Below are 12,416 nucleotides of genomic sequence, written 5' to 3' on the forward strand. Positions count from 1 at the left end.
TCTTTGCAACAGCTCTGTGAGGTCAATATTATCATTCCCATTTTATAGATGAAGAAACAGAAGCTCAGCTAGTTCGTTTTTTCTAGGGTCCCACAGCTAGTAAGGGGCTGAGTGGGGGTTTGGATTATGGCACTACGAGAATGTACCCTGGGAGAGAGGCACAAGGGCAAGTGGAAAAATTACTAGACTAAAGCAAACCCTAAACTACTACTTAGGAAAATGACTTAAAGGCTGCATTGTCTTCTCATTGGAAAATGAGATAAGTGTTTTCTAATGTTCCTTCCTCTCTGAAACAAACTTGTAACTCCTTGACCTTCTGCGGTTACCCCGAAGAGAAACAGAACTCACCCCCTTTTCTCCTGCTGCCAAAGAAATAGAAGATCCTATTTTATAGAATTCACTATTTGGAAAAATCTGCAAATGAGCATATAGCTAGCTGATTTTACTTTACATGGAAACTTTAGACTGTTCCTTCGTTATCTTATGAAACTTATTATAATCCCTATTATGGGAAGAAAATAAATCATGGTTAGCTGCCTGAGAACAAAGTTACAATCTTATATAGACATTACTGGAAACAATAAACATTAATTAATATTTAAAGTAATAAATAAAGAGTCCCCCCTAAGGACTTTATTGTAGGCTTGCTTTGATACAATCTTATAATTTTTTAAAAACTTTGTTCAGGGTTTCTTTACAACAGAAACTTTGGAAGTGACTCAGCAGTTTTGCTGTTATTAAAAATGAGTTTTGAACATATTCTTTGAAAACTCAAGTCTGTCTCAGTTTGTTACTGGTTTTCTTTTCTTATCAGAAGTTTACAGTGTTGATTTTGAGTGTCATTTGTCTCTCAACATATTTAGATTTACTATGACAAATTAGAAGGAAACAAAAAATAGACAAATGTTAAAACTACAATTTTTGTGATATAAGCTCAAAAGGAAGCTTTTCTATTTTAGATTTAATAGTGTCACTGAGTTATGGATTATATTATGTCTTTTTTTTTTTTTTGCTATGCATTATGTATTTGCCAGAGATAGAAATATGATCAGGTGCTCCTCAAACGTGTTTGACTGTGGAACGTTTTGTTTCATTTGACACATCTCTCAGGACTAGTATTCCTAAGAACACATTTTGAGAACAGCTTATTTATTTAAACACTGACCACTTAGCCCTCAGTGTTTTAAAAATTACTACAATAAAAAACAAAACAAGCAAACAGAACAGAAATAGACTCATAGATACAGAGAACAGTTGGGTGATTGCCAGAGCAGATGGGAATGGGGGCCAGGTGAAATAGGTGAAGAAGGTGGTGAGGTACAGACTTCCAGTTATAAAATAAATACGTCATGGGGATGTAATGTAAAGTATAGGGAATGTAGTCAATAATATTGTAATAACTTTGTATGGAGACAGATGGTAACTAGACTTACCTAACCATTTCAAACTATATACATTCTATAAATATCAAATCACTGTGATGTACACCTGAAATTAATATGATATTGTATGTCAATTGTACTGCAATAGAAAATTACTATGATGAAATACACAAAACTAGTATACTGTTTGCTGAGTTTTGACACCCATATTCTCCCCTGGTGAGATATAGAGCATTTCTGTTACCCCAGTAACTTCCTTTGTGTCTGTTCCCTGTCAGTGCCACCACTTCTGCAGTTCCTTTTCTGACTTTTTCACCATAGATTAGTTTCTCCTGTTGTAGCTCTTCATACAAATGGAATTATGCATCATGTTCAGTTTCTTTTGCTTAGCACATGCCTGAGATCTATGTTGTTGAGGGTAGCAATTGTTCTTTCTTTTATATTATTGAGTATGTTCTTATTGTATGAATATACCACAATTTTTTATCTCTTCCGTCGATGGACATTTGGATTGTTTCCAGTTTTGGGCTATTATGACTATAACAACTATGAAAATTCTTGTCAAAAATCTTTTTTGTGGACACACGTCTACATTTCTCTATCAAATACCTGGGAGTGAAATCACTGGGTCATAAGGTAGGTATATGTTTAACTGTATAACATTGTTCTGAAACTTCAGCATGCATCAGAATCACCCGGAGGGCTTGGTAAACACAGATTGCTGGCCTCGTCTTTAGGGTTTTTTTTTTTTTTTTCAGCTGCTTTATTATGGTATAATTGACATACAAAAAGCTTTATATGTTTACTGTATACAACTTGATGAGTTTGGAGATAAATATACACCCATGAAATCATCATCACAATCTCTGCCGTAAACATATCCATCCATTCCAAAAGTTTCCTCGAGCCCTCTTTATTTATGATGATGATAAAAACACTTAACATGAAATCTAATACAATACAGTATCCTTAACTATATGCACTAAGCTGTACAGTAGATCTCTAGGACTTACTCATCTTGTATGACTGAAACTTTGTGCACTTTGACTAATAACTCCTTATATCCCCCTCCCCGCAGCCCCTGGCAACTACCATTCTAATCTCTGTTTCTCTGAGTTTGACTATTTTAGATCCCTCATATAAGTGGTATCATATAGTATTTGTCCTTCTGTGTCTAGCTTATTTCACTTAACAAAATGTCCTCTAGGTTCATCTGTGTTGTCGCAAATGGCAGGATTTCCTTTTTTAAGGCTGAATAATATTCCATTGCATGTATATATCATATTTTCTTTATCCACTCATCCACTGATGGACATTTAGGTTGCTTCTGTATCTTGACTGTTGTTAATAATGCTGCAGTGAACATGGGAGTACAGATATTTCTTTGAGATCCTGATTTAAATTCCTTTGGCTATATACCCAGAAGTGGGATTGCTGGATCATATGGTATTTCTCTTTTAAATTCTTTCATGAACCTTCATAATGTTTTCCATAGTGGCTGCACTAATTTCTACAGCTTTTGATTAAGTATACCTTGGGTGGGTTATGAGAAATTGCATTTCCAAGTTCCCAGGTAATGCTGATGCCACTAGTCCAAGGATCACAATTTAAGAACTACTGTTGGAAGAGAAATTGCAGAACGTTTTCCCAAAGTGGTTATACCATTTTATACTCTCATCAGCATTATATGAGAGTTCTAACTGCTCCGCATCTTCACCAGCATTTGGTGTGTCATTCTTTAGTGAAGGTCAATGGTGGAAGTGAAGGTCGAGTGGCTATTCAGACAGTTCCCCATAAAAATGTGATGGTATTTGTAGGAGAATTTGGAGAAAAATTTTGAGATAAATTAGAACAGGAGTAATGTTTGAGATTTTTTTGAATTGTATTCCTTCGTGGTATGTTTATTTAGTATTAATATGAATGCAGTTACTTAGATCAATGTTTTGTATTTTCCTTAAGCACAATATTATATATTATAAAATTCATAATTAGTTATAATTCTGTAATTTATAAATTATAATACTCATTGATGATTAAAGTACAGTTATATAATTTATACTAAGAAGGGCTAGTAAAACTTTGATTACCCTTCGTGAAAAAAACCTGGCAAATGCACTAAGTTAAATTTAATTTATTTTTATTTCCTTTTAGAATTCCAACAAGTAAACATCACTCCACCAAAATTTATTTTGAAGCCAAGACCAAAACGGAGTAAAAGACAGGTATGTATTCACAGGTATATGTCATGATGTTTTAAAAACATTTGGCAACTGCCAATCAATTTAATCTACATGAAGTCTGTGAGGGATAAGAATTAGTTCAGGCATTTGCTATAGTGTGGTAAACAAGAAGGGTGACACATTCGTAGGAGCAGTGGAGTTGGGGCCATATTATTTCATAGACTCAAAAGCACTCATAGGGGTGATAATATGGTCATTCATCATACAGACGGATTATGAGGCCCCTGCTGTGGCATCTCAGGTTCTTTCTACCATAGGCCTCTTTCCTTGCCTGGGGGTACACCACAACATGGAGTCTACTTGGGTGGTACACGTCCTTGTATTTATCCCCTTAAAGATACCCCCTTAAGAGTGACTCCATCAGGTTTTGAAGCCACAAAATGGTATTTTCACACTTGAGCTATCAATACTTTGTGGAGTCTAGGATATAAAATCCGAATGTCTGCTTTATGAATGTTCAAAGGGTATTGAACTTAATAATAAGAAAAGTTCATACAGTGCTTTTAACCACGTGAAGTAGGTGCTATTATTTCCCTTTCACAGCAAAAAAAAAATGATGTCTCTGAAATGTGCAAATGACTTGCCCAGAATCGTAGAGCTGGTAAATAGTTTAGACAAAATAAGAACTCTGGTCATCAGAATTAAGATATTATGACAGTTGTGGTGGTGGTTGGTATGAATGTGTGTGTATGGCATAAAAATAGGATGAGAGAAATAGATCTCTAATAAGATAAAGCCGTTGAAGGAATGAAGTATCTTCTTTTTAATATGTGTTTAGTAAGTATGAAATAAAATGTGTTTACATACAGATTTCTAATATGAATGATAATTCCTAAATTTTATTGAGTACTCACCATGTTCAATTGTATTAACATACTTAATCCTCATAACAATCTTTTGAGGAGGGGATTATTATTAATATTATCACTGATTTACTGATAAAGACATTGAAGCATAAGAGGCTTAAGAAGCTTGCCCAGGGTTACATTGGGTTACCCAGTGGTGGAGCTGGGATTCTGACCTAGAAGTCTGGTCTCAGAGCAGTGCTTATAACCATGTATGCATTACATACTGCCTCTCAGAAGCTGTTGTGTCCCATGAATTACTACTATGAGCTCTATATGTTTTGTGAATGTACACATATATTGAAGCCCAGTTAAATAGATAAAAGTAATTGCCGTCAGGATTTAATTTGAATCAGTATTTACTTTCATGACTTAAGAACCAAGAGAATGGGATGATTTTCTTTTGACATGATCCTTGAAGTTCTTCATAAACATCTGCAACATCCAGTGATTTGCTAAGCAGACAGACCCTTGATTTCTCTTTATGAGAAAGCTGTGGACCCTGGAGGCGAGGTGTTATAAAACCGTGTGGCCAATATGGCAACTCTCTGACACTAAGAAAATACTGGGACTTGTTATAAGTCTACTTGTTAGAAAGGCTCAGGTCTCTATCACAATTAACAAAGCAAATACTATCATCCTAACAACATCCTTTTCTTTTTTTTCTAGGAATGTTTTATTATTTATACATTTGTGAATTTGATTTCTAATAATTGATATAAATTTTATTTTAGTATTACATCTGTAAAAAATCCATTAAGAAAACTCTTGTCAGTGGATGCAGTTTATGTTATTTTTTGGATTCCAAAACCAGAATTATAGTCTATTATTTCCTATTAATTTGATGTTTTAAGGGATTTTGAAAAGTAAAGTTTTTTAGAATTTGGGAATGCATTAGCAATGAAACAAAATCCATGTGGCAGAAATATTTTAGTTTAAATGCAATACTCGAACATTCATGTATTTTTTTAGGTTTGATTGTATACCCTTATGACAAAAATGGCCCTTGGGCAAGTGAACAAAAAGGTTTATTGAAAAACTAAATGTGTGTCAAAGTATGGCACAAAGGAAGAAGTTAATTTTGCAGATCTTGTTAAAGATTGTGCTATAGACTAATTTCAGAGAACCAAAGGATGTGGCTGCCTTCGTGACTCTTGACAGTACCATTCATTGGTCATGATTTTGAAGGTGGAGAAAATTTGTGGTTGAACAGACAGATATAGCTGTACTGGGGTAACCAAAGACTGCCTGAGAGCTCTCCAAACTATCCCAACAGAGCTCCTATATATCACTTGGGGCATCCTCTGAAGCCTATCAGCAGAAGGGGCATGTCTCAGAGCCTGATTTGGAGATTATATAGTAAAAGTGTCAATCATTCCACTCCCTATGTAGAACTCTCAGAGATTCTCAGGAGCTTAAACCATGTGTTATAATCTCCAAGATATACTGTTAAATGAAAATAGACTGATGCAAAAGAGAAGGAGATAAGTGGAAGTACAAAATAAAATATATCTCATATTTGATTTTATATGCATAAATATTTCTGGAAGAAACCAGTAACTGTGCTGTACCCATTGTGGGGGAAGGAGTAGCAATTGGTAGATGGGGGACAGAGGTGAGAGGAGAACTTTCATCCTATACCTTTTCATAATTCTTTAATTTTTGAACCATGCAAATTTATTACTCACTCAAAAACTAAGTAAATTGATGAAAATGAAAAAAATACTAAATAAATAAAAGGGGAGGGCTTCCCTGGTGGTGCAGTGGTTAAGAGTCCACCTGCAAATGCAGGGGACACAGGTTCGTGCCCCGGTCTGGGAGGATCCCACATGCCGTGGAGCAGCTGGGCCTGTGAGCCATGGCCACTGAGCCTGTGCGTCCCGAGCCTGTGCTCCGCAACGGGAGAGGCCACAACAGTGAGAGGCCCACTTACCGCAAACAAAAAAAAAAAAAAAAAAGGGGAAATTTTGTTTTGTTTATTTCTCCCATATTTAAAATTTTTTTAATTAAAAAAATTTGTTTCAGCTTATTGAAGTATAATTGACAAATGTAAGATATTTAAAGTATACAGTAGGATGATTTGATATACATTATATTTGTGAAAGGATTCCCCCCATGGATTTAAATAACATATCCATCACCTTATGTATTTCCTTTTTTTTTTTTTTTGGTGAGAGCATTGAAATTCTACTCTATTAGCAAATTTCAATTATACAATATAGTGTTATCAATGTAAGTATCCATCAGTGGATGAATGGACAAAGAAAATGTATATATATATACACAGACACACACACACACAATGGAATATTACTCAGCCTTAATAAAGAAGGAAACCCTGTCATTTGCGACAACATGGATGAACCTGGAGGGCATTATGCTAAGTGAAATAAGCCAAACAGAGAAAGACAAATATGGCATCGTATCACCTACATGTGGACTCTAAAAAAAAAAACCTCATAGAGACAGAATGAAAAAGCGGTTGCCAGGGGCTAGGTAGTGGGGGAAACTAGGTAGGGAGAGGTTGGTAAAAGAGTACAGAATTTCAGCTAAAAGAGGGATAATATCTGAGAATCTAATATGTAACATAAGTTTCCCATAGCCAAGATTGGAGGCTTATTTACGAGCTATTTCCTTTATCATATTGCAGCTTCGTCGATATCCTCGTAACATAGAGGAGGAAACCAAATATATTGAACTGATGATTGTGAATGATCATCTCATGGTAGGATTTGCTGAATTTTGTGTTGTTTGAACTTGTCTGTGCCTGGGGTAAAACTAGTGGGTGCAGGAATATGTTTAGAAGAAAGAAGTCCGTAAAATTGTAAGTTGGAGAAGGTATATGTATACAGAAACATGTCTGTTACCCAGCAACAACCTGTAAGTAGGAAACACTCTTAGGTAAAGCAATTAACAGTATTTTGTGAGGTTCCAAAAATATTTCTGTGACTCATAATGTTAACTCTTTGGATTCACTTAGTTAATGTAGGGGCTAATATCTTCTCTTACAAAAATCGCAAGGTTAAAAAAAAAAGGGAAACTTCCGTTTATATTGAAAAAGTGAAGCAGCAATAATGTGATTCTTTAGTTTGCAATGTACAGCTTTATCCTAATAAATGGAAAGCAATTTTTCTATTTCTGTCTTGCTATGTAGTAAACCATTTGGAAAGGCTTATAAACTTATTTACAAAACAGAAACAGACTCACAGACTTAGAGAATGAACTTATGGTTACCAGGGGAAAAGGGTGGAGGGGAGGGATAGATTGGGAGTTTGGGATTGACATGTACACACTACTATATTTAAAATAGATAACCAACAAGTATCTACTGTATAGCACAGAGAACTCTGCTCAATATTCTGTAATAACCAAAATGGGAAAAGAATTTAAAAAAGAGTAGATACATGTATAGTATAACTGAATCACTTTACTATATACCCAAAACTAACACAACATTGTTAATCAATATATGCTGCAATATAGAATAACACTTAAAAAAAATACCTTATATAGCCAAGCAGTGAAGATTTTTAGGATAAAAACCTAGCCAAACTTCCTTTTTTGTTGAGTCAGGTTTTTTTTAATACTCAATTCATGGGCATGTTGTATATTCAGTTTATGAGCACGTTGTATACTCAATTCATGGGCAGAGTTTTAAACTAAAAATATTCAGTGATGCACGTTGCTGAATTTTACTTAATTTCAGGTACACATACATTTTAATTTACTTTGAATTATTTATTTGGGGGAAAATGTGTCATTTATTTAAATATGATTAAACTAATAACATTGATTATTAATTAATAATGATAATTATTATTGAGTGCTTCTTCCTTGTTCAGGGTAGGACTAAGTTCTATCTTCCTACCGATTTGATTTCGTGAATGTTACTTTTTCCTGAGATTTTTACAGAATAAAAATAAGTTGCAAGAACACATATTTTAGACATTTTAGGATATCATAAATTCAGATGTCTGTAAGCATCTGTAGCAGATAATTCAAATAAAGTGAGCCAGATATAAAACAATAGGGAGGGGTGAGGCCTGTGGCAAAAGAGAAGTCACATGGTCTGCCCAACGGGAGAGTCTGCTTCTCAGCCCTGGCCAGTGATTACCATGTGGGGAATACTAATTTTGAGTGAAGCCAGAAATCATGATATTTCCTGATTTTTAAAACAGCACTGAGGCCAAACCAAAGATATATGTCATTCACATCAAGCCTATAAGCCACCTCCTCGTGACCATTAGGGCTTTCTTCTCTTTACTGAGTAAGTCTTGTGGAACTTTTTATACTTTCAGCATTATTCACATTCAGTTGTTCTGGCTTTCACCCTACCTTTATTTGTATGTCTTGCAATTTATCAAGAACTTTCATATGTTTTATCATTTTGAATAACAATCTTGTGATAAAAAATAAACTTTTGAAACGGATGGAATGGGTGTTTTCTACCTTACGTCAAAGTGAGGTAAGGCCTCAAACTTTTAGGAGGCCTCAAACTTTTAGGAGCGTTGCCTCAGGCTACGCAGCATCTAAAGAACTAGGTGTCAACTTGCAGTTTTTACAGAAAGCTTTAGAGGCCTTTCAATTACACCGTATTTCCTCTGCTGAGATGAGTGTTTGCTGATGATCTTGAAGCCCTTCACTTGTTTTCTTTTGCTTTCAGTTTAAGAAACATCGGCTTTCAGTGGTACTTACCAATACCTATGCGAAATCTGTGGTGAACCTGGCGGATTTAGTAAGTATGAACCCGATTCAGTATTGCCACAGAGGAAGTTTATCTCCTGATTGCTAATAAATCGAATAATGTTCTTATATTTTCACTGCCCTAAATTGCACTTTAGCCAAGGTGTCCTGTTAAGTCCCTGGTAACTTTGCCATGAACTATATTGACTTTGATCTCTGGCTGGGAAAATGATAAAAGGAAGTGGTCAGAGTTACAGCTTTATGCCTGAAGTTTTTTATGCCTGTATTTTTGCCTGTATCTTTATGCCTGTATTTATGCCTGTATTTTTATGCCTGTATTTTTCACACTGGAAAAGAAAAGGTTGAGTCGTAGCCCCTAACAAAGATATTCACAGTGTAGTTCTAGCAATGGAGAAACAGTTGTGCCTCTTCAAAAGAGTGCCTGGTGCCGTGGGAAAGTTGCAACTAAATAATTCTACTGAAACTACTTTCCAAATCTTCCCGACAAGGCAATGCCAGTACCTTCCCCATGAGTTTAATTAGGGCCAGCTAGGGTGTACAGAAATTATCTCCTTCATGAGTGTTCCACTTTTTGCTAATGTGAATCTTATAGGGTGCCAGAAAATGGACTCTGGGGGAACCTTGAGCAAGGGTGCAAAGATTTGTCAAAAAGCAATATTTTGTTTCTACTAGTACTCTATTCTTTGGTTATGACTTGGTAAACAATTGGATTCTCTATTACTCAAGGGAAATGCATGTAAGTTAGAAAAACAATTATCTCCCCTAAAAACAGTGGAATTTCTCACATTTAGCTAAAACTCGAGGAGTTTCCATAAAGGGAGCTTTGTAGTCCTGTTCATAAATCAGTTGATTTTTACCACATGTATAGCTGTGTGTTCATTTTGTTAATATACTAGATATATAAAGACCAACTTAAGACAAGGATAGTATTGGTTGCCATGGAAACCTGGGCGGCTGACAACAAGTTTGCCATATCTGAAAATCCATTGATCACCCTACGTGAATTTATGAAATACAGGAGGGATTTTATCAAAGAGAAAAGTGATGCAGTTCACCTTTTTTCGTACGTAACTTTTGTAATGATTTATTACTTTTTTTAATTCCATGTTGAATACTGTATTACTTGTGGATGAGATGTATTCTTTCTACTGCATAATGCAATTAGGATTTGATGTGGCAGATATATTTGAAAGAAGTTTTAGAGTACAGATTGTTTGAAACTGTCATGAATATTCAATAGATTTAATTTTGAGTTATTTTATTATTGCATGTACATTTCATATAATTTTTTTCAAGAGATTTAATCAGAGCATTTACTGAATGAAACTACTATTAATTCTCATAAAGAGTATTCTTAACAACAGATTATTATATATTCTTTAAAGTTGCTGTCTTTTAAATGTTAATGTTATCTTTGTTTTTGATATAAGGGGAGAGCTTAGTATACCTAGGGTACATTTTATTTTTTATTTTTTCTTACTCTTATGGTTTTTCTGGGGGGTAACCTGCATATTTGATATAAGAGCAAATCATAAATTGCAGCAATTTAAAAACCTACCATCTAAAGCCAGAGCTGTTGAAGAAAGTTGCAAATGGAAGTAAAAGAGTATTTTTGAGGTAACTTTTTATTTTACACAATTCCAAATTTACAGAAACATTGCAAGAATAATACAAGGAAATACCATATGCCCTTTACCCAGATTCATCAATTGTTAACATTTTATCCCATTTGTTTTATGATTTTCTTCTTTCTATCCTTCTTCCTTCCTTGCATCTATCTATCTGTGTCTTTTTTTGTTTTTTTTCCTGAACTATTTGAGAGTAAGTTGGAGACATTTACTTACTAGGCCTTTACTACTAAATACTTACATATATATTCCCTAAGAATAAAGACATTCTCTTATATAACCACAGTAAACTGTCAAAACCAGAAAATTTAACATTGGTACAATGTTTTTATCTAACCCACTGTCTGTATTCAGATTTCACCAATTGTTTCAATAATGTTTTATAGCTACCCCCCAACCCTTCCCCAAATCCAGGATCCAATCCAGGATCACACATTACATTTAATCGTCACGTCTCTTTACTTTCCTTTAATCTGAAATATTTCCTCAGCCTTTCTTTGTCTCTTTTGAGGTTAACATTTTTGAAGAGTATAGGCCAGTTATTTTATAGCATGTTCCTCATTGTGAGAATGTCTGATGTTTTCTCACTATGAGATTCAAGTTATATGCATTTTTGATGGAAATACCACGTAAGTGTACCTCATGTTAGAGATCCTTTTTTCATAGGTATAGTTCTATTTAAGATATTTATTGATCATGTGGGGAAACATTCCTCAGAAACCTTTTCCTTTGGTTATGCGTGCCAACAATTTTCATATTCCTCCCTTACCTCAGGAGTATATAGTAGAGAAATGTATGTGCATTGAGAAAATAAATGTGGTAACTTAATAATGAGAGGTGCTATGATATGTGGACTGTCAGCAGTAAGCCTTTTTCATTTCCTTTTCTGAAAGGGGAAGTCAATTTGAGAGTAGCCGGAGCGGGGCAGCTTATATTGGTGGGATTTGCTCGTTGCTGAAAGGAGGAGGCGTGAATGAAGTAGGTGTGAACATCTGTAAGATACAAAGTGATATGATGGCTGATGATGTTTTCCTAATATTTAAGGGACAGTTTCTCAGTATTCCACATACTCCAGATATTGTTATTTTATTAACAACCAACATGGTTAGTGCCAGAGGCCGGAATAGGGAAATAAGGAAAGATAATATCGGATAATTCTGTTCATGTTCTACTTAGAATAATTTCCAGGTTTAGCTATATACAGATTAGATAGAGAAAATCTTTACCTTTACCTTTATTGAAAATAAGGCCCTATTTATCACGTTGACTCTTTTTCCAGAGAATTGAGTAATTCCCTGAAGCACTGGGTTACTACTTAAGAACTCAATTGAAAATTGTCTTCCTCAATATTTGGCAAATTTTTGGAGGAAAAAATAGACTAGGTTTTCCAAAGGGTTAACTTCTACCCCTAGGGCACTAAACCTGATGGAAGTGATCTAAAAGAAAAATACCTGAATCTTTGGGAGGCTGCATATCGAAAAAAATATCCCTAGGTCTTTTCAAGTTTCTTGTGGCCAAAGATCGTCACCATTTCCTATGACTCATACCATTGGTTTTCTGAAGCCAAGTTCTATTCAGTTTGGGGATTTTAGGAGTGCTAGTGGACACACAAGGATG

General features: G+C 34.9%; 1 protein-coding gene across 1 annotated transcript in view; it reads left to right on the top strand.

Moving 5' to 3' along the window:
* Positions 1-12,416, top strand: part of ADAM22 (ADAM metallopeptidase domain 22) — a 197,537-nt gene that overhangs the window by 123,226 nt on the left and 61,895 nt on the right. The window contains exons 5-9 of the mRNA XM_027102789.1: positions 3,534-3,604; positions 7,118-7,192; positions 9,131-9,202; positions 10,068-10,234; positions 11,693-11,777. Coding sequence (XP_026958590.1) covers positions 3,534-3,604; positions 7,118-7,192; positions 9,131-9,202; positions 10,068-10,234; positions 11,693-11,777 — 470 coding nt within the window. The remainder of the gene's footprint in view (positions 1-3,533; positions 3,605-7,117; positions 7,193-9,130; positions 9,203-10,067; positions 10,235-11,692; positions 11,778-12,416) is intronic.

The sequence above is a fragment of the Aethalodelphis obliquidens genome, unplaced genomic scaffold, assembly GCF_003676395.1.
Source record: "Aethalodelphis obliquidens isolate GAN/ISIS:26980383/991018 unplaced genomic scaffold, ASM367639v1 scaffold5, whole genome shotgun sequence".
NCBI classification, from domain to species: Eukaryota; Metazoa; Chordata; class Mammalia; order Artiodactyla; family Delphinidae; genus Aethalodelphis; species Aethalodelphis obliquidens.